The sequence below is a fragment of the Lutra lutra genome, chromosome 18 (assembly GCF_902655055.1).
Source record: "Lutra lutra chromosome 18, mLutLut1.2, whole genome shotgun sequence".
In the NCBI taxonomy this organism is placed as follows: domain Eukaryota; kingdom Metazoa; phylum Chordata; class Mammalia; order Carnivora; family Mustelidae; genus Lutra; species Lutra lutra.
The window spans coordinates 16255269-16280468 of record NC_062295.1 but is presented as its reverse complement, the minus strand read 5'-3'; the positions used below and the strand labels follow the sequence as shown (position 1 = coordinate 16280468).

At 44.5% G+C, this 25200-nt stretch overlaps 1 protein-coding gene and 1 long non-coding RNA gene across 2 annotated transcripts; one reads left to right on the top strand and one right to left on the bottom strand.

Annotated features, from left to right (window-relative positions):
• The first annotated feature begins 5206 nt into the window (after nt 1–5206).
• Nucleotides 5207–23817, top strand: CRYM (crystallin mu). The gene is made up of 8 exons (XM_047714355.1): nt 5207–5454; nt 5959–6112; nt 8543–8605; nt 13927–14028; nt 16277–16460; nt 19861–19982; nt 21119–21203; nt 23480–23817. The coding sequence occupies exons 1-8, from the start codon at nt 5285–5287 to the stop codon at nt 23542–23544; spliced, it is 945 nt and encodes a 314-aa protein (XP_047570311.1). The 5' UTR covers nt 5207–5284; the 3' UTR covers nt 23545–23817.
• On the bottom strand, nt 11115–23473 carry LOC125091003 (uncharacterized). Its single transcript, XR_007124545.1, has 4 exons — nt 23340–23473; nt 21999–22135; nt 17321–18149; nt 11115–11130 (listed from the first exon to the last, which is right to left on the bottom strand). It is a non-coding gene; the product is annotated as an uncharacterized LOC125091003 (long non-coding RNA).
• Nucleotides 23818–25200: the final 1383 nt, after the last annotated feature.

The window sequence follows — 25200 nt, the reverse complement described above, 5'->3', positions numbered from 1 at the left end:
TATGGTCTCCCTGATATGAGGAAGTGGAGATACAACATGGGGGGTTAGGTGGTAGGAGAAGAATAAATGAAACAAGATGGGATCGGGAGGGAGACAAACCATAAGTAACTCTTAATCTCACACACACACACAAAACTGAGGGTTGCTGGGGGGAGGGGGGCCGGAAGAGGGGGGTGAGGTTATGGACATTGGGGAGGGTATGTGCTATGGTGAGTGCTATGAAGTGTGTAAACCTGGCAATTCACAGACCTGTACCCCTGGGGATAAAAATACATTATATGTTTATAAAAAAAATAAAAAATAAATTAAAAAAATTTTTTTAAAGTGCCATGAAGTGCTACATGGGAGGCTAAAGCAAAAGGGAAAAATCAGGAATCCTGACCCTGTTTTTATTTAAAATTTTAATACTGTCTTCATCATGCATTTTTTGGTGTTTTAATTTTTTTCAACATTGCATCATTTAGAAGGATTTTTTTTTAATTTTAATTATTTATTTGCCAGAGAGAGAGTGTGTGCCCAAGAGAGAGCGTGTACAAGCAGGGAAGAAGCAGGCAGAGGGAGAAGCAGACTCCCAGCCCAACAAGGCTCCCACTGCATGACTGGATACCTAGACCTCAGGATCATGACCCCAGCAGAAGGCAGACGCTTAACCAGCTGAGCCTCCCAGGCGTCCCTTAAAACAGTTTTTTTAAAATCTTCAGTACTGTGTATTTTGAGTTCTCAATATGTCCCTTTAATTTGGCGCTGAAAGTGATTACCTTAGCAACTGTGTTCTCCTCATCCTAGTGACAGCTCTGCCCTGCTGTCACCTTCAGTATCGTAGCGGCAGAAAATCTAAAGTGCAAGGGGCAGGGTTGCGGGGGGACAGGCAGTCGAAGGGGATAGCAGGGAACTTCCGGAATTCCAGAAGCAGGTTTGCCCTGTCCCAGGACAAAGCCTCAGGGGAGGATAGGGAAGGGAGAGTTACACCTGTGACCTATTTACCGGCCCCTACATTACTAATAAGTTTATTAATATTCTTTCTAATAAGTCATTATTACTAAGAATAATCATTTTAATAATAATAAAGTAAAAAATCAATAACAGCAAATAATACTAATATAATACTTGTTAATAAAACACCAACCTGCTAAACACAACAAAATTATTTCATTTATGCCTCATGACAATTCTTGGTTCTAGTAATATTATCTGATTTTACAGTTAAAGAAACAGGGTCAAGGTGGTGAAGTCTCTTGTACCTGCAGAATGCACAAGTGGTAGAAGCAGGATCCAAATCCACACTAGCTAACCTCAGAGCCCTTTCTTGAGAATCACTAATCAAGAAGCTCCTAACCCTCTACCTGCAAGTGATTTGGTGGAGATTTCATTAGAAAAAGGCATTAAAATGCCAATAAAAACTTTAGAAACAAATTGGGATATGAGGACATCTATTACAATGGATCACATCAATGAGTTAAACTAGGAAAACATTATGTAGTTGGTGCTTAAGCAATACACGTTTCAAGTACACAGGTCCACTTCAGATTCTTTTAATAAATACAGTGCAGTATTGTAAGTGTATTTTCTCTTCCTTATGATTTTCTTACTAACATTTTCTTTTCTCTAGCTGAAGAATACAGTATACAATACAAAACACAAACTATATGTTCATGGGTATGTTACGTTATTGATAAGGCTTCTGGCCAACAGTAGTTATGCTTTTGGGAGTCAAAAGATATGTGTAGATTTTTGAGGGGGTATATTGGTACTCCTAACTGCCATGTTGTTCAAGGGTCGATAGTAACCACTTTCATAAATCCCAAAATGTATATAAAACTTGTAACAACCATTTCAGATGAAAGCTCTTTCTAAAGTAGGCATAAAAGTGTGTTTATTTCTATGTCACCCAAAAGCATGCTGTATCCCCCACAGCCTCAGCCAAGTGACAGGACACTGGTACTTCAGTGACCCCTCTCTCTCTCTGGAACATTTGGGGCAAGTGGGTGTTTGTTGTACAATTGGATGGTCTACTTTCAGTCCATACCTGCAAAACCAGTTTCTAATGCAGATTCTGGATCATGCTCTATAACTGGACATCAAACTTGTGCTGGGCACCTGGAATTCAGAGCCAACCAGCCTCCCTAAAACCACTGCTGCTACCAGCAGTCTGCGTAGGAGGAAGAAGGCTGCCCTACATTTTTATGAGGACTTCTTCCAAAGGTGGTCAAACCAGACCTTCATGTCTGACAACTAAAATTTTACTAAGGACCTGGGTGACCTTACCCAAAGGCATGTAAAGAAGATGATTTTAGATAATTCCCAGACCCTGTCTTTTAAATAGTTATGCATTTATTTTGATGCAAATTAAAAATAATTAAAACAGCACATTAAATCGTGTGCTAATTTTGCTCTTACTAAAGCTAAAGAGGGTATTTTCATTTTTAACAAAATATATTAAGTGAATGATAAAAGAGACATCATGAGGTGTTCGAGCCTCCACAGAACTTGGCAGTTGGACTTCTGGTATATGTGGTCACCTAAAAATTCCCTTCTACCTGCCAGGTGGTACAACTCCTGATCCCAGCCAGAGATATTGCATAACTTTCATTTTGAAAAGGTTCTGGAGGGGTGCCTGGGTGGCTCAGTCAGTTAAGTGTCTGACTTCGGCTCAAGAAATATTTTCTAACAGTTCTTCCAGCTCCAAACTTTCAAGGGTTACAAATAGTCGAATATTGCTTAATTCGTGAAACAAGGGATACAAATAGTTATTTAAAGTACTTTACTAAAACACACAACCTAGTAGAATTTAAACACCAGAGGAATATAGCTCCAATAGGACATGAGTGAAATTATTTTATACCTATATATTTCATAGGAAGTTGGAGCACTTGGGTGTCTCAGTTGGTTAAGCATCTACATTTGGCTCAGGTCATGATCCCAGGGTCCTGGGATGGAGCCCCACACTGGCTCCTTGCTCAATGGGAGCTCAGCCTCTGCTTGTGTGCTCTCTCTTTCTCTCTTGCACTCTCTCAAATAAATAAATAAATAAATAAAATCTTTGTAAAAAAAAAAAAAGAAAAGAAAAGTTTCTGGAGTATTGGGACTAGTAACTACTCTGTGTCACTGGCCACAACAGAATTAATTCAATCATGACCAATTTTCTCAGCACTACTTTACTGAGGACCTGGGTGATGATAACCAAAGCTTTGTAAGGAAAATCATTTGAGTTAGTGAGTATTTGGTTTTGCTTCTTTTCCCCTCAAGAATAAGAGGCCGAACTCTTTATTTTCTTTATACCTCTATATATTTTTTTAAAATTTAATTTATGTATTTGAGAGAGTATGAGAGAGCACAAGCAGGGAGAGCAGCATGCAGAGGGAGAGGCAGAAGCAGGCTTCCCGCTCAGCAGAGAGCCCAATGTGGGGCTCCATCCTAGGGCCCCGGGATCATGACGGGAGCTGAAGGCAGATGCTTAACAGACTGAGCCACCCAGGCACCCCTATGCTTCTATATTTTTTAAACCCAACGAATATGACATAATAACAACAGCACAAGTAATGGCCCATAAACGTTTCTGTAATTCCAAGACCTGTGCTAAGTATATGACATATAATTTATTGTGCCAAGACCTGTGCTAAGTATATGATATACAGTTTATTTCTTTGATAAATATTTTGACACTTCCTCCATACACTGTCTTTTATTGCAATGTGACCATTTCCTGAAAAATGTCCTATACAGCTCCCAACCCAAATATTAGAGGAGTGACAACACAAGCACTCCAACCTCCTGATCTGTCTCCCAGAATACACTTTTAGTCCTCTGTTTCATCCCATACATTGGTGCAAGAATCATCTTTTTAAACTGTCAGCTTTTTGGAGTGTGTTATTTCTTTTCAAAGAATCACACTTCTTAGCCTTCTAGGAAGGCTTCAAGAAGCTTTCCTAGTTTTATCTTCTGGTGCTCCCCAGACATCAGCTCCCACCCCAATACACACACCCTGTTCCAACCCAGTTCTGTCCGGCAAGACACTGTTTCCAAAGACTAGACAATATTCCTTCCACCCGTAGGTTTCACCTAGCCTGAAGTGCCCCCTGTCTCTCTTTCTGCCAGTGTAGCTTAACCATTAGGAGTAGAGTTCTAGAGACTGACAGATCCCAACTGATCTAATCCCTCCTGATATGTTGGGTGACCTTGGGTGAAGCCCTTCACCTCTCAGAGCCTCAAATACACAGCACAGCTAAAAACACCTACCTACCTATCACAGAGGTTGTTGGATAATTCAATGAGATGATGCCCATAAAATGCATGGTACAGTACTTGGTACATAATAAAGATTAGTAACCTGTCCCTGTTATCATCTGTTGCTGCTGTTACCATTAATTTTATTTGATTTGTTCCCCGTTCTTCATAAAACCTTTAAGCAATCAACGTCAAAATTATCGCTTTTCTTTGAATTATCAAACATTTATTTTTCCTATCACTGATTGGACAGCTAGTATTTAGTGCCCCATATTGGTGGTTTCCTTCCTGTGCACCCACTGTCTTATTTCCTCCTCTCTAGAACAAGCTCCTTGAAGAAAATACCTAAGTCGTCATAAGCATTCTTAGGCATTTTGGCTCTTTGTGTGACTGAGGCCGTTACATCTTGTCCTGGAAACTTTCCCCTTTTAAAAACGTGAAGGTTAGTTGAGTTAGCCTAAAAGAAAATGGTGCACTTAAAGCAATCAATGGTGTGGGATCTGGAGGTGGGAGTGGGAGTAGGAGGGAGGTTGAGATAAGGGACTCCAGGTAGGGGCAGAACTGAAAAGAAATGAATTTTTTTTAAATAACCATCTCCTTTGATCTAAGATCTCCTAACAGCAGATAATAATTTAAGAAAAAGGGAGCCTCACCACCATTTAATGCCCTCCATCTCCCCTGCCTCCTCTTTCCGGGAGGGGACGACTGGTGGAGGTGGGAGGCGGAGGGATGGGGGGTGCCTAAGCCCTTTGCAAGTAACGTGACTACAGCTAACCACAGGAATTGTGAAAGCGGACCGAAGAATACTAACTACCAACCCACCGCCTGAACTGCGATCCTGGGGAATCCGTAGCGGGAGGGGACCCAGCTCAACCAACCGAGGCCGGTGCGGGTTGGGGGCGGGGGGGGGGGGGGCGTGGGCGTAGACCAGCATTGCTCCGCCCCTGAAGCTGGGTGGTGACCAGTAGGCGGCACCGAGGCGCTGTGCGCTTATATAGGGCGCAGCCCCTGGGAACACCCAGCGCTTCACCCTAGCTGAAATTAAGAGGTCGGTGGCAAGATGAGCCGGGCGCCAGCGTTCTTGAGCGCAGCCGAGGTGCAAAAGCACCTCCGCAGCTCCAGCCTCCTCATCCCGCCGCTGGAGGCGGCTCTGGCCAACTTCTCCAGCGGCCCCGACGGAGGAGTTATGCAGCCGGTGCGCACCGTGGTGCCGGTGGCCAAGCACAGGGGGTGAGTGAGGAAGGCCGGGGTTAAGGGCTGGAGAAACTGGAAAGGTGGAACGGGAGGCGAGCGAAGGGAGCAGCGGGAGAAAGGAAGAGAGGGCTTGCCTAATCATTGCTGGTAACAGCTGCCACATAATATTGGCGCTAGCCACCGGTCAAGGGGACGCTTTACAGGGATTTATCTTGTTAAATTCAACACATTATCCATATAGGTAGGTATTGATAATATTTTACTGATGGGGACAATTGAGACTCAGAGAAGTGAAGTGACTTACCCAAGGTAGCATAGGTAGGTAGTGGCAGAACTGGAATGGTTTTTCTCATCTAGATGGCTCTGTACTGTTGAATGTACTCTATGTACTGCCTAAAGGCAGGACAGAGGAATGGGGGTAACGGAGGACAGTAGGGCAGTGACTGAGGAAAGAGAAAGGAAGGTATATGGGGACTTGATAGGACACCCCCAGTCTTGGTAAGAAGGGATTGAAGCTACTCACTCCCTCTCTCTTTGTAGTTTCCTGGGGGTCATGCCCGCCTACAGTGCTGCAGAGGATGCCCTGACCACCAAGCTGGTCACCTTCTACGAGGGCCACAGCACCGCCTCCACGGTCCCCTCCCACCAGGCCACTGTGCTGCTCTTTGAGCCCAGCAATGGCTCCCTTCTGGCGGTGAGCAAACTCCCTGCCCTGGGGTGAGGTGGGGCCCCTGGGCCCAGTGCTAGCCTCCGAAATTAGTTCTCTGAGTGAGCTGCGGGGAGTTTTGATTGTGACCACACGTGCCCCTGTCTGAGCGATGATGATGTCTCTGGATAATAGCCATGGTGAAGATTACCTGTGACCGTGTGTCTGTTTCTAGGCCTGCCTGAAGATGCATATAGCCCAGCACCAGAGCCCACTGTTGCTTCAAATGTGTGACAAACAGTGTGGAAGTAACAATCTCCTCATTCCTGTAGAAGCTCTTGTCCTATACAAGTTATTCCAATATACAGTTTAATCAAACTCAGTAGCCAAGGAAACATTTATTTAGTGAACCTCTGTAATGTGGAAGAAAACTGGTGTCCTGTAATCCTGGGGAGTCTTTTCTGAGAGATACACAGTAACCTGTTTTAACGTTTCATGATAGCATCAAAATAGAGCAGTAGTCCTTTCACTGAGCACTTTGTATTGGCTAGGCATGGTTCTGAACGCTTTACCTGTATTAACTCCCTCAATACTTAGAACCACTCTGTGAGGTAAGTAGTAGTATTTGCCCCCATTTTACAGATGAGGAAACTGAGTCATAGAGCAACGATGCCCATCTTACCCAGATTTACATAACTATACTTCAGACCTGTTCAGTGTAAGTACATGGTCCATATCCTCTGGAGACTGTGTCTCCTGCCTTTCTAACTGCCATTTAATGAGAGCTTACCATGTGCTAAGGAAGAGAAATTGATCTCAGTTATGACAATATTCCTCGATGGGAGGGGTTTTTTTAAGATTTTATTTATTTATTTGACAGAGAGAGAGATCACGAGTAGGCAGAGAGGCAGGCAGAGAGAGAGGGGGAAGCAGGCTCCCTGCTGAGCAGAGAGCCTGATGCGGGGTTCAATCCCAGGACCCTGAGATCATGACCTGAGCTGAAGGCAGAGGCTTAACCCACTGAGCCACCCAGGCACCCGTAATGATATATTCCCTATTAAATGGAGCACTGTCACAAGATGCCTTCTCCCAGTGACTTAATATGCGGAGAGTTTTGTTTTTTTTTTTTTAAAGATTCTATTTACTTATTTGACAGAGAGAGAGAGAAATCACAAGTAGGCAGAGAGGCAGGCTGAGAGAGGGGGAAGCAGGCTTCCTGCTGAGCAGAGAGCTCGATGCAGGGCTTGATCCCAGGACCCTGAGATCATGACCTGAGCCAAAGGCAGACGCTTAGCCGTCTGAGCCACCCAGGAGGCCCGGGAGTTTTTAATTCACATCCCCCCCTCCCAATTTCTGTTGGAGTCCCTGAGGCTCAAAGTAGTTGAGCCACTTTGCTTGAGGTCACACAGCTGGTTTGTGAAAGGCCCAGGGAGTCATTGCTAGACCTGTATGATCATGGGACTTGTACTCTATACTCATGTGCTCTGTGCCCTCTCCCCTGCAAGCTAGGTCTGAGACCAGGCAGTTGAGTTGTTACCAGGGACAGTCTCCTTTATTCCACCCAAACCTCCTCTGGATCTTAAATCCTCCTCCCCTGAATTTCAGGCTCCCTGAGTACAGGAACCTGGCTGTACATTACTCCTCTGGAAAGACTAGCTCTTCCCAACCTACACTCATTCAAAGGAGATGACATTCATACTACCTGCCCGTGGTGGTTCCCTAGCAAAGTGGGACCACTTCGGGCTTTTAACGAAATGACAAGACCTTAGATCCTTCCTGAATCTGTTCAGTAGTAAGTGATTCACTTCCTTTTCTGTAAATATGAGAACACTGGTGCTACCTGGTAAATTTCAACCAAGATGGCTAACATAAAAACAGGAAGATAGTGCAAAGGATGGTGATTATTTTTAGCAAGATGTAATTCAGAATCACCTGGGGAGCTTTTGAAAACAAGGATGTCTGTGTCCCTCCCTTAGAGATACAGAGTAGTTAAAGTGTCTGGGCTTCTGTAACTTCACAAAGCTCCCCACATGTGTGGCAGGAGTGGAGAGCCACTGAGATGGAATTTCATGGCCCTTGAACAGATGTCAGATGACTTACTCTAATTCCTCAGATTCCTCCTTCACTTGATGCTTTGAGAAACCCAGGGCAAGAAAAGAAAATGGGCAATTCTTGAGGGCTCATCGTGTATGAGATGTTCACATTTCTGTGACTGCTTTTAAGCCTCATAAAGATCCTCTGAATGGTTGGCATTATTTCTTTGTTTTTACAGGTGAGGAAAATGGTCCTTAGAGATAGATATTTCTTCAAAGTTGCGTTTCTCATTAAGTGGAAGAATTTGATCCAAATCTGATAGCAAGCCTGTGCTCTCTATAGGATAGTATGATGCTTCCTAGGGCTGCTCATTTTGAGCTGCTTCTCTCTGCTTAAGTTCTGGTGAGGAGTGCCCCTTGCTCACTGTCTCTCCTTTCCTCCAAGGTCATGGATGGAAACATCATAACTGCAAAGAGAACAGCTGCAGTTTCTGCCATTGCCACCAAGGTAAGACTAGTGCCAGGCTGTACTGTTAAGGTTTGCTGGAGAGTCAGGTTGGGTGTCTCCAGCTTGAAAGCCTAAGGGAAATGTGAGGAACTTATTTTGGTATTCCTTTGGACACAGCTGGAACTCCAAATGCCAAGTATGGGACATCAGGTGAACACAGTGATTCACAAAATTATTAGCTACCATTTAATGAGCACTACTGGATTCTAGGTACTCTACATACATTATTCCCAATCTTCACATCAGCCTTGCAAAGTAGATATGATTATCTTCATTTGCCAGATTTAGTGAATGTGTTTCAGAGAGGTTAGGTGAGTTGCCCAAGATTGCACAGCTACTAAGTGGCAGAGCAAGAATTTAATATTTGACTTTTATGACTCCAGGACTGCTTTGTGGCCCCCATCCCACACTGCTCCTGGTAAATCAGTGTGGTTGCCCCACAGGTCAAAGCCAAGAAGCCGAGGGGGAGCTGAAGAGATCTGAGCAAACTCATGTATTCATTTAGCTAGTACTGTCTCAGATCCTACCATGTATCGGGCACTGTTCTAAATATGGCAATGTGCAAAACAGGCACAGTTGGTTAGACAATAAACAAGGTGAAAAGTTTTTTGTTTTTTTTTTAAAAGATTTTATTTATTTATTTATTTGACAGAGAGAGATCAGAAGTAGACAGAGAGGCAGGCAGAGAGAGAGAGGGAAGCAGGCTCCCCGCTGAGCAGAGAGCCCGATGCGGGCCCCGATCCCAGGACCCTGAGATCATGACCTGAGCCGAAGGCAGCGGCTTAACCCACTGAGCCACCCAGGCGCCCCAAGGTGAAAAGTTTGATTCGCCAAGGAAATAATTAACCAACAACAAATCCCTTTTGAGTTTAATAATATACTATACTATATTTTATACTATACTATATTATATATATACTATAATATACTAGGATTTACCTTTAAAAAAAAACAAAACAGGGACGCCTGGGTGGCTCAGTTGGTTAAGCAGCTGCCTTCGGCTCAGGTCATGATCCCGGCGTCCTGGGATCGAGTCCCACATTGGGCTCCTTGCTTGGCAGCGAGCCTGCTTCTCCCTCTGCCTCTGCCTGCCACTCTGTCTGCCTGTGCTCACTCTCGCTTCTCTCTCTATGACAAATAAATAAATAAAATCTTTAAAAAAAAAAACCTACTTCCAGCAGAAAACAGTGTGCTGGACAAAATAAAGCAGAATTGAGAATATTCTCAATTGGGAGTGGTGACTTCCCAAATTATCCAGGGAGGACCTCACCCCTCCCAGAAGGTGACATTTGAGTAGAGACTGAAGGAAGCAAGTGAGTGAAGAGGGGAGGGGGACACTCTCCAGGCAGAAGGGAAAGCAATGATGTTCCCAAGCAGTGTCAGGTCATCCTACAAGAAAAACAGTATTTTTAGAGGTTAGGTTAGGGTTAAGAAGAGGAGCCTTGGAAAATCGGGTGTCTTCACATGAAATGGAGAAGTACAAGGTCTGCTGACGCTAGTTTATGACGCCTGAGCATAAAGGAAGTGTGGGATGTGGGGAGCAGCAGACACCAGGTGTTCAGATCGTGAGATGGTTAAGATTTTTTAAACACAGGATGAGGGGGGAAGAATGTGAGGATTAATCTGGTAATCATGTAGGAAGGGGGCAGACTACAGAACACAGCTGGACGAACTGGTTTTTTGAATTATCTCCAGACCTAACTCAGACTGAAATGATCAAGGGACTCTGAGGAACACATGTATGTTCACTGGTACAATACTGCCTTACATTTGTGTGTGAAGGTCTTGTCAAAATAATTTCCAACCCACTGTCTTGAAGTATCTTTGGGTTTCTGTGAGGAAAGCAAAGAAGATATTATTGGCTTATTTGATGTGGGAGGAGATGGAGGCTAGGGCTTCCTGATGCCGCGTAGCTGCGGGGTCTTCCGAGGCCACCTTGTCTTCTTGGCCCAGGTCAGCAGTTTTCATCCCAAACTATGCAGCAGCATCACCTGGGGAATATTTTTAAAAATTCAGATCCCCGGGAGCCTGGGTGGCTTAGTGGGTTAAGCCTCTGCCTTCAGCTCAGGTCATGATCTCAGGGTCCTGGGATCTAGGCCCACATCATGCTCTCTGCTCAGCGGGGAGACTGCTCCCCCCCCACCCCCCATCCCCGCCTGCCTCTCTGCCCACTTGTGACCTCTCTCTGTCAAATAAATAAATAAAATCTTTAAAAAAAAAAATTCAGATTCCCCAAACCACAGATCTGAAATCACTAAGAGCGGGGCCCAAGAAAATAGTTATTTTTTTCAATAGTCTCAGATTAATTCTGATGATCAACCAGCTTTGGAAACCAGACTCTTTTTTTTTTTTTTTTGTAAGATTTTTTATATAATTGAGAGAGAGAGCATGAACAGGGTAAGGAGCAATAGGGGAAGCAGGCTCCCTACTGAACAGGGAGCCCAGCATGGGTCTCAGTCCCAGGACTCCAGGATCATAACCTGAACTGGAGGCAGATGCTTAACCAACTGAGCCACCCAGGCACCCTGTGGAAACCAAACTCTTGCAGCATCCAGTTATACTGTGCTTTTTTGCATTGATAAAAATCTGCACTCCCACAAGAGTTGAGAATCATTGAGTTGATGCTCAGAACTTAGGCTGAGGGCACCTGGGTGGCTCAGTGGGTTAAGCTGCTGCCTTCAGCTCAGGTCAGGGTCTCAGGGTCCTGGGATCGAGTCCCGCATCGGGCTCTCTGCTCGGCAGGGAGCCTGCTTCCCTCTCTCTCTCTCTCTGCCTGCCTCTCCATCTACTTATGATCTCTCTCTGTCAAATAAATAAATAAAATCTTAAAAAAAAAAAAAAAGAACTTAGGCTGAAATGTCACAGCTTTATGCCCAGGGATACAGATGGGTTATTTCAATAAAGAACAAAGGGTCTATTATACTTTTTGCCTTGGAACAGAGAATGTTTTCTTTTCTGCTTCTCTTTCACTTAGGGCTTTAGGGAGGATGAGATGTATGGGAAGTTTTCGGGCCTAACAGTCACTGTAACTTCTTTGCATATGGGTTGCACATAACCTGAGTTGAGTACTCTGACGTGCTTTCTCAAGATGACAGTATATATCAGGGTTTATCCCTGGCATGCATCTATTCAACAAATATTTGAGTGCCCACCAGGGTCCAGGCCCAGTGCTCAGTATAGAGCATAAAATGGTGAGCTAAACAGTACCTGCCATCATGGAACACATAGTCCATTTGGGGAAACAGATATTAACCCAAAGATCATATCAACAAATGTAAAATCACAACCCTGACAAATACATTGAATACAAGAGAAGAAATGCTGTGAGAGAGTACAACAGAGGGCCTGTCGAATTTGGGAAGGCTTTTCCTGTATAAAGGATATCTGAGCAGAAATTTGAAGTTTAGTAGGAATTACTCGTAAGGGACAGAAAGGAAAGTATTCCATGAAGAAGAAAATCTGTGCAAAGATCCTATTGTTGATGGAAGCACATGTGCTTGGGAGTCTGCAAAGACGCTGGTGTGGCTGAAGGACAGGAAGTGCAGGGGAGCATGTCTTAAGTGGGGGTTGGAGAGATGGGAAGGCTAGACAGACACAGTGCTATTCATTAGCAGATGCCAATGAAACACACACTTTCAAACTCTACCATAGGAAACCTACCAGATTCATATACATGTTTTTTATTATCTGCATGCTATGGTAAAAGAATGAAATACCACTAATCCTCTTCTTTTTTAAAAAATAAATCTTACAAAAGTTATACTATTTAGGGAAAGGGATGTCAATTGTAACATTATTACCAAGGCAACAAATTATCAAGACAACAATCAGAATTAAAGTTTAGTTTCAGAAGTTGAAGGTTACTTTTACAGGACACTACAACAATTTCTGAAACCCATGCATACTTCTTGGAATAGATTCATATTAACTGAGAACAGAAAAAAACGATTGATTTAGTTAAGGAAAAATCAGCTAATTCTCCTCGTTGCGTAAGAGCATAAGATTGAGGGGTTCTGTGAATATTGTAATTCTGAAAACGTTTCAAGTCAGATACTTTGAATGCTATTTTATGGCACAAAATGGTATCTCCCCTTCTGCAGCTATAGGAGAGATGAACATCTGCTAGTATTTCTGAGACTCCGTTTTGCTAGTAATTAATAATTCAAGAGACTTTCACTTTTAAGATTACATTCCAGAAATGCTATAATTAACGTTGTAAGAAAGAGCAGGCCCAAGGAATTTTACTAAATTTTACAAAAATTTTACTCATGAGATAGAGAAACAGCAAAAGAGGGTATTGCTTAATACAGATGGTTTGAGGAGCAAGTGATATCCTCTATGCCAGTAGTTCTCAACACAGAATGATTTTTCTCTGGCCCCAAGGACATTGAGGAGTGGGAGACATTTTTGGTTGTTACAACTAGGGGAGGTAGGGGATACTGCATCTAATGCATAGTCAGGGAAGCTGCTGAACAACCTGTAAAGCATGGGACAACCCAGCCCTCCACCCCAGCCAACCGGGAATTATCCAGCCTAAATGTCAGTAGTGCTGAGGTTTAACAACCTCACTTGATTTCTTACGCATAGTTGTAGGTATGTGCTAAATCTGTGCACGTAAGACCATCTCTGTCCTCATGGGCTCACAGACCAGGACAAGAAAATGACTCTATAAACAAATAAGCATTGTGAAGTGGTAACTTCTCCCAGGGAGGTCAGAATGACTTCACCGGAGAGGTGACACTTGATGGGGGGTGATCATAAATCCCACTCCCAAACATGGACACACATACATCAGAGCATGTGCCACAGAGGCTGGCTCTACATGGAGGCTGAGTCATGGATTCTAGGTAGCTCTTCAAAGTAACTTGGGGCTCTGAGAAGTAGGTGTGGCTTCTCATGTCCCCAAGACAGGGCAGCCCAGGAGAAAAAATGTGGGTTTTGGAGAATCAAAGATGTGGTTTTGGAGCCTCAGGGTGCCATTTCATAGTTGTAGGACTCTGAGCAAGTTCCTTAACCTCTCCAGACCCCGATTTCTTTATTTAGAAGAGGAAGATAAAAGTAGGAGTGCCTAGCTCATGGGGTCCTTGGCTGGACTAAATGAGATCAGGAGGATAAAGCATTGGGTGCTCAGTGAAGGCTCCTTCCTCCTTTCTACACTCCACAGAGGGGAAACTGAAACACAAAATGCCATCTCCTTCAGTGCCCAAGAGATAGTGAGGGAGAATGAAGATAGGGCAGAAGGCACCTGATGTTCAAACTGTATCTGTTCTTCATCTGGCCGCTATTTCTTCCTTGACTTTCACATCGTTTCTCTCCCATAGTTTTTGAAACCACCCAGCAGTAAAGTGTTGTGCATCCTTGGGGCTGGAGTCCAGGCCTACAGCCACTACGAGGTCTTCACAGAGCAGTTCTCCTTTAAGGAGGTAAGTCCAGGAAGCTTGAGGGAGAAGAGGGGAGGGAGCAGTTGGGGCCTTTATCTCTACTCCTTCACTGCTACGTGGGCTATTCTGAAATAGGTCAAGTCTGATCTCTTTTAATGACTTGCCCAGAAGTCCCATTGGAGGCAAAGAGATCTGAATCACCTGTCTCCAGTTTCCCATTCCTAGGGTATGCCAGAGGACGCAGCAAGCCCACTTGGTTAAAAGATTGTGTTATATCCATTGTATACATTCAGTTTTCCTTTCTGTCCCTCTCTGTACTTCTCTAAGGAGACTCTGGGATTTTTTAGGCATTCATGGCTATGGACACACAAACTGGGAACGAGGCCTAGAAGGCAAGAGACCACAGCACCCTGCCTCCACAGCCCCAATGCTGGTCCGCCTTTGCCCCAGTCATGCCTCCCACTTCTTACGGGAACATTTTATGCTTTTATTTTTTGCACGTGTGTGAGAGGGGTAGGGCAGATTTAAAATATGGCATTTAAAAAAATTTTTTTATTTCTTAAGATTTTATTTATTTGAGAAAGCGAGCAAGCACAGGTAGGAGGAGGGGCAGATGAAGAGGGAGAAGCAGACTCCCCACTGAGCAAGGACTCCCTAAGCAGGGCTCCATCCGAGAATCCTGGAATCAGGACCTGAGCCAAAGGCAGATGCTTAACAGATTGAGCCACCCAGGTGCCCCAATATGACATTAAAAAAAAAAAATGAGGGCACCTGGGTGGCTCAGTGGTTAAGCCTCTGCCTTCAGCTCAGGTCATGATCTCAGGGTCCTGGGATCGAGTCCCGCATCGGGCTCTCTGCTCTGCAGGGAGCCTGCTTCCTCCTCTCTCTCTCTCTGCCTGCCTCTCCGCCCACTTGTGATCTCTGTCAAATAAATAAAAAAATTAAAAAAAAATGACTTATTTACTCATTTGAGAGAGAGAGAGAAAAAAAACATGGGCAAGGGAGGGGCAAAGGGAGAGAGAGAATCAAGCAAACAGACTCCCCACTGAGCAAGGATTCCCTAGGCAGGGCTTGATCCCACAACCCTGAGATCGTGACCTGAGCTGAAATCAAGAGTCGGCCCTCAGTGGATTGAACCACCCAGGCATTCCTTAAAATACGACTTTTTAATGATAAAAATAATACCCCTGCTTTGGCAAATATCGACTGTAAGGAAGAACAAAGAAAAATGCCTTTTACCTGTTTTCAAAGATAAGCAGTTACCACTTTCCAGTCCTCTCTTTAGTTTTTCATAAAGTAGTGTCCATCATGTTAGATATACCCAGTTGTATATCCTATCTTTTCATGAAATGTGCTAACATCATCACTTTGCAGGTTACCCATTTTTTATATCCAATTGCATCATTTTTTATCAAGAAGGGTGCTGTGGGTAACCATTCTCCTTTGATAGGGTATACTGTATTCTTTTTTACCTTGGTTGATGAACTTAGGCATAACATTTACTTCTGTATTTCTTACTCTTCCTTATGGGGGATTCTTTAGGCCTTATTTTCTGTTGAGGGTCGACAACTCCCACTCCTCCCTTGGAAGTCCGCTAAGCGAGCCAGCAAGTCCCCACCACCTGGTGAGGCGAATGACCCAGCTCCTGCCAGCATCTGCCAGGACTCTAACTAGCCACTACTCCTGACATTTTCATCCCCTGCACTCCTCACTGCTCAAACCCTTCTTGTTTTCAATCCCCTACCTCCCCTTCAGAGATCAAGTTATTCCACACACGGTGCTGTCTTTGAAGCCTGCATCTGCTCTGACTCCTTTACAGTCTCAAACACAAGGTGGGAATTGGATGCTGACCGTGCCCGATTATGTGCGTTTCGTAGACCTGAAAACTTGGGCTGCATGAGGTTGAGTCATTTCAGGAGTGAGCAGTATGGGACAGAGTGAGGATTGATTCCAAGCCTTCCTAGCTCCAGAATTTGCTCCGCTAATTATTAGGTTATATAGCTATTAAGCTACAGAGGCTGGGTATCCCTGGCTAGAACTGAAAGACTGTCCCTGCTTCTTACAAGGAGAAAGGAGTAGAGAAAGGTCATTTTCAAATATTTGGTCAGGTGCCTGCCACAATCAATGCTGTGCCCTTGGTCAAATGTTCTTTCTCCGTAGGAGATGATTTAAATAACCAAAGCCCTTACCCTAGAGAGGCTCATCTTTCCCCGGTACTCCTGGGCTGGATGAAACTTAAACAGCCAAACAATCATGACACCGGTGTCGCTCTTGTTACCCCCCAATGAAGGTGAGGATATGGAACCGCACCAAAGAAAATGCAGAGAAGTTTGCGGACACGGTTCAAGGAGAGGTAGAGGTCTGTTCATCGGTGCAGGAAGCTGTGACAGGAGCAGATGTGATCATCACAGTCACCATGGCAACAGAGCCCATTTTGTTTGGTGAATGGGTGAAGCCCGGGGCTCACATCAATGGTAAGTAGAGTGGCTCCGTGAGCGTGGGTAGGTGGTGACCAGAGTTGTCCCTTAGGCTGGACTGAGCGGCTGCATCTGCAGAGCTCTTTTACTCATGCAGAATGACCAAGCCTTTTAAGGTCTTCAGAAACATGGGAGCCCCGAAAAACAATATTTGCTCAAAAATATGAAACAAAAGTCACAAGCCTGAAACTTATAACAAATTTAATTAAAGTTCTATAAAAGGTAACATTATGGCAGGTGGTCAGACACAGCTAAGTTCATAAATGCAATGAAATTTAAATCACAAAAGCCACATGAGTCATTCTTTCTTAACAATACTTAGAATTATCCCCTGTCCCCCCCCCCCCAAAAAAAAGTCTTTTTTACTACAGCACAAAAGACATTCCTTGTGACTTATGGGTGCTCATTAGCATGTGTGCTGGAATGGGTGGGACTCCAAACATAAGAGTTCCTGGGGCTTCTAAAGTTTCTCAAATGGCCCTGGAGGTCCTAGCAAGAGCTGGTCTCGTTGAACACTTATTATTGTAGTTGCTTTTCTAAATTCCTTATTTGTATTCTATCATTCAGTCCTTACAACAATCCTCTGAAGTAGGAGCTGTTATTATCATGACCCTCACTTTATAGGTGGGTAAACCAAGGCATGGAGAGATTAAATAACTTGCCCCAAGTCGTCAGAGGTTCTTAGTTGTAGAGCTGGGATTTGAACTGGGGCGATCTACCCTCAGAGCCTATGCTCTTAAATTATGTTCTATATTATCTTCCACTAAGAAGACTGAGTCTGTGCATAGGGAGGCAAGTACTAGGGATTTAAACATGTTATTGGCTTTCTGTTTTAGTGACAAGCACATGGTGTGAACTCAGAAGCTGAGATTTCTGTACGCACTGGCAGACGAGCAGGCAGGAGCCAAGATTACGCATTCTATCCCTAATGTGTATTGAGTGCCTACAGTGTGCCAGGCACTGTTCTAGATGCCGGGCAGGCCAGAATAAGCCACACTCAAGGTCACTCCCTTCCTGGCGCTTGCATTCTAGGGAGGGGGCATAGATAACAAACAGATAAACAAACAGATGAAACAAATAGATGGTTCCAGCTAAAGATTAATTTCTTTGGAGAAGACAAAAGTATGGTACGTCTGAGGAACGGGCCAAAGTGAAGTGAAGGTCTCAGGCCATGTGGGACTGGTGTTAGGACATGGCTTCAGGGAATAAGTAGACAAGAGATGGGTGAGTCCTGGCTTTATGGACAGTAGCCCCTTTTCTGGAAGGTCATCAGAAATCACAAGAAACTCATTCTTGGTGAAATGGACAAGAGCTGAATCTTAAACAAAATGGAAGTGATTTTTTTCTTCCCCCAGCCTAAAACAGCGTGTACTTATTACCTTGCAGTTTCTGTGGTTTCGGAAGGCTGGGCAGGGGTCAGCTGGGTCCTCTGCTCACACAAGGGGGAAATCAAGGTGTTGTCTAAGCTTTGGTCTCATCTAGAGGCCAGACCCCTGTTCCAGGCTCAGGTAGGACAAGAGTGCTGATTTCCTGGGGGCGAATCTCAGCTTCTAGAGGCCGCCCACGTTCCCTGTAATGTGGATGCTCCATTTTCAGTGCCAGCAACAGGGAATCTCTCTTACACTGTGAATCTCCAGGAAGGGCTGCCTCAATTGTGAGTCAAGGCATCTCTTCTGCGTCCCTAGCCTAAAGACAAAATTGGTTTGTGTGTTTACAGAGGCATCACATATACTTCAGACGAATATGTTACCAGTGCAGTTGACAGGGAAACACCAGCAACAGATTTTACTTATTTTGCAGCTTGGCTAAGAGATAGGCCCAATTCCACCCTCGCCTGCATTTCGCTCATCCTGTCCCCACACCACTGCACCCCTCCCCCACCAGGGTCTGACCCTCACCCATTCTGGCTTCACTGAAGCAAGGCCAGGGTCCAGTCTAAGTCAGGCCCCTCCCTTTGCTGCCTGGCCCACCTCCATCTGCCCAAGTGGCCTGCCTCACACAGCCCTTTGAGAACTCGCCCTGCTCAGAAGAATTGGGGCAGGGGAGGGTTGGGGGGAGACACAAGTGCCACGAGAAGGGATGGCTTGAGAAACCAGGGTTTTTCCCACCAGCTTATGATTTATTTACAAGCTTCATTTGGTTTGTGCTTTTTGTTCTGTAGAACTCCTCACACAAATGACCTTCAAGGACATTTTTATACCACTCTCTTTGAAAATTAGAGGGAGGGACACCAGCAGGAGCGGGAGCAAATAGAGAAAACTGGACGCAGTGTGAGAAGGCACATAATATGTTGGCGTGAGGCTTTGTAGTGGTTTCCAAAGACTAGTTGGCTATGGGCTGGTTCCAGCCAGCAGATGTGTTTTGTTTGGACCATAGCATGCTCTAAAAATCAAGAAATAACACATGCAAATAGATTTCCTGCTTCTCTTTTAAGAAAAAAGCGGGGAGAAAAAGGAGGAAGGGGAGACTAATGGCAGCCCTGCTTTCTCACATGGCCTCAATTAGCTTGAGCAGAAGGATGCTTGCCCTATTTACATGGGCCGGCTTTCTTCTGTGAACTTAGGTCCCCACCATTTCCAGTGCGGTCCCTCTGACCAGCCCCGCGGGCATTTGGTGGTGGCCTCTGCATTGTCTTATCTGCCAGGAGGCATGATTCCTTGGATTCCTCATTAAAATCCTGGGCTCTCTGCAAAGGACATGAAATCTCAGGGCCAGGATGGAGCCAGTTTCCTCTTTATCAGGCCTTCTCTGTGACCCTGGTGCTGGGCTCTTTTGTCATAGTTAAGAGAGAAATGATTAGGGGTGAGGAATGAGAATGACTCAGGAGGAAGCAGATCGGCAGAAGACGGAGGAGAATGGGGTGTGGATAAGCGATGGGTGATGTCTCTGTTTGAGGGTTTTGGTCCAGAAGTCGCTGCCCCGGATAAACGGAAGAGGCATGGAATGCATGGTCCTTCTGAGTCGTTAGGTGCACTTATCAGAGACAGAACTGTGGCGGGCACCTTAACTTCTTTGAACTTCTGTGTGTGCATCTTTTAAGTGAGAATCCGACACGAAGCGTACTTGTGAGGACTATAAATAATATGTGTGAAACATCCCACGGCTAGGAGGCAACCAATAAATGCATTCATTTATTCAAGTTGCTTCAAAATCTTTTAGAAAGATCACGATATGAAATGAAAGAAAGAAAGAAAAAAAAAGACAGGCGTTCTTACTGATGAGTGTTCATTCTTGCTGATCGGGAGGGGTTGGCATTGGGAAAGGTGGCACCTCAAATCTGAAGGTTCTCATGTGTCCTAGGTCACCTCCTTTCCCCCCGCCCTTCTTCCGTTCTTTGGCACGTGTAGTGTCCTTTGTCACTGTTTCTGGGCTCACAGTCTGTTTTGCTGTCTCTTAGCCATTGGAGCCAGCAGACCCGACTGGAGAGAGCTGGATGATGAGCTGATGAAACAGGCTGTGCTTTACGTGGACTCCCATGAGGCTGCCTTGAAAGAGTCCGGAGATGTCCTCTTGTCGGGGGTGAGCCCCTCCTCCTGGGGGGCTGCTGTCCAGCGGGCCTCAGTGGGATCCCAGGGTTCCATTAACCTCCCCTTCCATTTGGACTGCTCCAAACCTCAGTCACCCCCACCTCTTTTGGGGGTTGGGGAGGGGGAAAAATTGGCAGCTCCTAAAACATCTCTCAACCCTTGCTAATCCCAGTCTAGGGTAATGTGGCCATTATGGTGTTGACATGTGTTTTCCCGTCCCCTTTGCCTGGAGAGAGCAGCTTGACAGATTTTTTCCATCAGACTGAGTTGTCCTCTAAGGTGGTAAGATTGGGAGATAAGTGCCTGGAAACCCTCCCAGTGTGGCCAACAACACAGGACTGGGGTTGGCCACTTTCTGGCCTCATTCTTTTGTAAACAGAGCATAGGAGCAAGAAGAGGGCTGCCGAAATGAGTGTTCAGATAAGAACATGCTGATTTCCTCACTGACATACTGTCTTGGCCAGACATTCCCCCAGCCACAAACTTACATCTCTACATTCATGGTATCGCAAAGACAGATGCTACGCAAATAGTATATTTATATATATATTTAAATATATATATTATTTAAATATATAGAAATGTTATTCATATATATTAAGTATATATTTATATATTTATTATATATATTTATTATTTTAATATATTTATATATTTAAATATATTATTTAAATGTATACATTTATTTTTATTTATTAATATTAAATATATATTTATTATTTTTTAAAATTAAATAAGCATACATATGCTTACTTATGATATATGTTTATTTTTTTTTAAAGATTTTATTTATTTATTTATTTGACAGACAGAGATCACAAGCAGGCAGAGAGGCAGGCAGAGAGAGAGGAGGAAGCAGGCTCCCTGCTGAGCAGAGGGCCCGATGCGGGGCTCGATCCCAGGACCCTGAGATCATGACCTGAGCCGAAGGCAGCGGCTTAACCCACTGAGCCACCCAGGCGCCCCAATGCTTATTTATTTTTTTAATGGGGAAAGCCAGTTTACATATGGTCTTTTTGTCAAGTTTCTCCCTTACCCAGTGGTGGCTGCCCTCCCTGTACTCCCTCAGAATGTTGCTGGAGTGGACATTGGCTCCATGGCCTAGGTCAGTGTGTGTTTGTTTCCCAGGCCGAGATCTTTGCTGAGCTGGGAGAAGTGGTGAAGGGAGTGAAGCCAGCACTCTGTGACAAGACCACGGTGTTCAAGTCTTTGGGTAAGGACTCTAGCTCCCAGGGCATATATCCAACCAGAGCACAATGCAAATTTGCCCACTGGTGGAAAGAGGAATGAGTCACCTGACTCAACAGCTGAGTTACAAAATCCATCACTTGGGTCAATTATTTACATGTCTTAGAATAGTAGGTAAGCCCAGGAACTCTGAAACTGGGTGGTCCTGGGCTGGCTTCCCTTTTCTGCCACTCCCTGGACATGCGTCCTTGGGCAAGGGACCTCACCTCACCTGTCTGAGCCACGGTCTCTTCACTGCTTGTTACTTCTAGTGTTTATGAGAATTCAGTGATGTGTATGTACAACGATTTGCACATAGCAAGTGTCAGCAGTAAATCATTTACACTTAGATCTAAATGAAAGTCCAAAAAATCAAATAAGATTAAAAACAGAGAGGGAGACAAACCATGAGACTCTTAATCATAAGAAACAAATTGAGGGTTGCTGGAGGGGTGGGGGGTGGGGAGATGGGGTAACTGGGTGATGGGCATTAAGGAGGACATGAGAGGTAATGAGCACAGGGTGTTATACACAACTGATGAATCACTAAACTCTGCTCCTGAAGTTTATAATACACTAGGTGTTAACTACCTTAAATTTAAATAAAACCAAAATAATAATAATAAAATAGATGAAAGTCAGAAGAAAGTATCCATCAGAGGTGTGGGTGGGGGATAAAGTTGTTACAAGACAAAGAGCTTAAGAGAAATAGGGAGACCCACCGGAAGAGACCCACGCAGGAAGTATAACCTGAGACCCCTTTTTTCCCTTCCCCTCCTACCCTCCTGCTTGCTGACTGGAGAAGGGCTTCCATGGGGAGCCTCATTACCACCAGAGTTGTGCAGGCAGAAGCCCAACCAAGGGCAGGCTCCCAGTGGCCAGTCTGCCCCTCAGTGCAGCAACTCCACCCCACCAGACCTAAGGAAATGGACACACATAGTAACAGAGCTGATAATTTGCTGATACACCTAAAATACTGAAAGACTCCCAAATCGTTTGATAAGTAGTTGCTGCCCTGAGCCCCTCAGGGATGCCATCTGCCATCTCTCAAGATCTCCCCTATTTCCTAGTATCAAGCACCCAAAGCTTTTTTTTTTTTAAGATTTTATTTATTTATTTGTCACAGAGAGAGATCACAATTAGGCAGAGAGGCAGGCAGAGAGAGAGGAGGAAGCAGGCTCCCCGCTGAGCAGAGAGCCCAATGCGGGGCTCGATCCCAGGACCCTGAGATCATGACCTGAGCCGAAGGCAGAGGCTTAACCCACTGAGCCACCCAGGTGCCCCAAGCACCCAAAGCTTTAATGCTTGGCAGAACATTAAGAGTGCTCTGGCCAGGGGCAGAGCCTGGTTACCCAGTGCCTGGTTCAAAAACATTAGACTGATCCAGTTGATTAGATTGATCCAGACTGATCCCCTGCTCTACCGTTTTTGAGCAATGCTTGTTTTCTTACTTTGGGGATTGATTTATTGGCACATCTTTTCATCTAGCAGGTGCATATTAAACACCTATTTTGTATTAGAATCTGTACTGGGGGCAGGGGTAGCTATGAAAATTTATAAAAATCAGCCCCTGTCCTTTGAGAACATATACCCACTTGAGCTGAAGTTATGTATCCAAAATAGCAAGACAAGTGGAGTTGCTGAAGGATGCAGGGATTGGACTAGACCAAGGGTCCACAAACGATAGCCTGTGGGCCATACCAAGCCCATCACCTGTTTTTATCCTGCCTTCAAACTGGGAAAGGTTTCTAATGAAATGACTGGGGAAAAAAAAAATAAAGGAAGAAGACTATTTTATGATAGATGAAAATTATATGAAATTCAAACTTCAGTGTTCATAAAGAAAATGTTATTGGAACATGGCCAGGCTCATTTGTTTACCTTTCCTGTAGGACTGCTTTTGCAGTACAATGGTAGACTTCATTCCAAGACACCATAGGGCCTGCAAAGCCTACACATGTACCATCTGGACCCTTATAGAAAGTTGTCTGGCCCCTGAACTCAACTTGGAAGGACCCTTAAAATGTGTTTAGTGGGCATTGCTTACTTAGCATCTTTTCCCTGACCCCTCCCCCCTCCCCCACCCTCCATCCCCTCACAGACCTCCCAAGCCTAAGCTCACCTCTGGATATCAGTCCGTGTTTCCCCCGACAGGCATTAGTAGCATGGACAATGTCTTGGGAAACTGCCAGTCACAGGGCCTGGGCTGTGACAGGAAAAGTTGTTCTGACAAAAAATGAACCACATTTCTGTCCATTCCAGGAATGGCGGTGGAAGACATGGTTGCAGCCAAGCTAGTGTATGATTCCTGGTCATCTGGTAAATAAAACAAAGGAACTTTCCATTGAGGTAGAAGCTACGGCTCAAGGGATGTTGTTACCAGCTGTCTTGCGATTTCTAGATCAAATGATGGAGCCCCATGCCTAGTGAGCTATAGTTTTGAGCTTATCATATCTTACCTTAAATAATGAGATCCCCATTTGTGTGTGTAGCAAAACTAGGTGGCCATTTCTTCTGTTACACCTGTTTATAGTAATACTCCCTTTCCCCTGTAATTTCACTGCATTTTGTAATTCCTTAAAATAAAGCATTTCAAATTCTGCTGTTCTTGCTTTGGTCATTTCTGTGTTTCATGGCAAAGAAAGTGAGGGGAGAATCTGCTTCCATTCACTCCCTGGGGGAGTTTCAATGACTATAATTAAATTTATTTCTATTTTTTAAATTAGCATACAATTCTTATACCAGTGTAAAGTACACAATTCAGTGCTTTTTAGCATGTTTACAGGGAGCAACCATCAAGACTCTCTAATTCCAAAACATTTTCAGCACTCCCAAAAAGAACCCTGGTACTCAATAGCAGCCACTCCCCTTTCTCCCTTCTTCCCAGCCCCTGCCAACCACTGATCTACTTTCTATCTTTATGGACTTGCCTCCTCTGGACATTTCACATAAATGGAATCATACATTATGTAGACTTTCATTTCTGGCTTTTTATAATTTAAATCTCAAGAAACAGTGGAGCTTCTATATTGGTCAAGACTCCTTTGGTCACAAGTGGTAGCAACCACAACGCAAACTACCTTAGGCAGAATGAATGAAAGAGGAGTGGAATGTATTGTCTCTAGTATTTAAGAAGAACACATGTAACAGATCATAAGCTACAGCTGTATCCAGGTCTCCAAGTGTCCACAGGACCCAGTTTTGCTCTCGCCATCCCTTAGCTCTGTTTTCTTCAGTGTTGGTTCCATTACTAAGTAAGTGTTCCCCCTGGCTATCCTCTTTAGCAACCCTAGCAGAAATGGAGATTATCCCAGAACTGAGACTCAGGGGACCCTGGAGGTCGTGTGCCCATTTCTGTGCCTAACATTTTGGCTAAATGAGATGGATCACTCTGGCCTAGGCCAGTGCCATTTGCCTATCCCAAAGAAATATCATCCAGGAGAATCTGATGTCCCTATTATCCAGGCCTGGGTCACACACTCCCCCTTGAAGTCAAGAATAGACTCAGCCCACCTGACCACATGAACTAATAGAAGGGAAGGGGTCTCTTAGCAAAAAGAAGGAGAAATGGGTATTGGATAGGCAAATCTATAGATGTCCACCAAAGTATCAGTGTTGAGAGGGTCATTAAGAATCATCTAGTCCAACCTTCCCAACTTACAGATGGGGAAACTGAGGTGTGTTTTCCCTAGCTCCCCTGGATCACTAGCAGAGTTGTGTGACCTTTGGCCTGCCGAAGACCCCATCCAAATCCACCCCCATCCCTAGGCTGGTTATCAGATAAGTCAGCAGCAAACAAAAGCATTTTCTATTGCTTTGTTTTCCTACCCAAACTCTTCCTAATAGGTCCTTTTTTCATGTTCTAGGTGACCTAACCCCTAGTTTATCATGTTTCCCAGACTGTCTGAATGGGGGCCTTTGCACTGGAATAAAATATCCATTTGATCTGCTTCTGCACATCCCAAGTGACTGTGAAGTCTTTC

What these genes read in the sequence shown, in the direction of transcription:
- CRYM (XM_047714355.1), top strand. Translation starts at nt 5,285, where the DNA reads ATGAGCCGGGCGCCAGCGTTCTTGAGCGCAGCCGAGGTGCAAAAGCAC. An exon ending in CCGGTGGCCAAGCACAGGGG is followed by an intron (nt 5,455 to 5,958) that starts GTGAGTGAGGAA and finishes CTCTCTTTGTAG; the next exon opens with TTTCCTGGGGGTCATGCCCG. An exon ending in TTTCTGCCATTGCCACCAAG is followed by an intron (nt 8,606 to 13,926) that starts GTAAGACTAGTG and finishes TCTCTCCCATAG; the next exon opens with TTTTTGAAACCACCCAGCAG.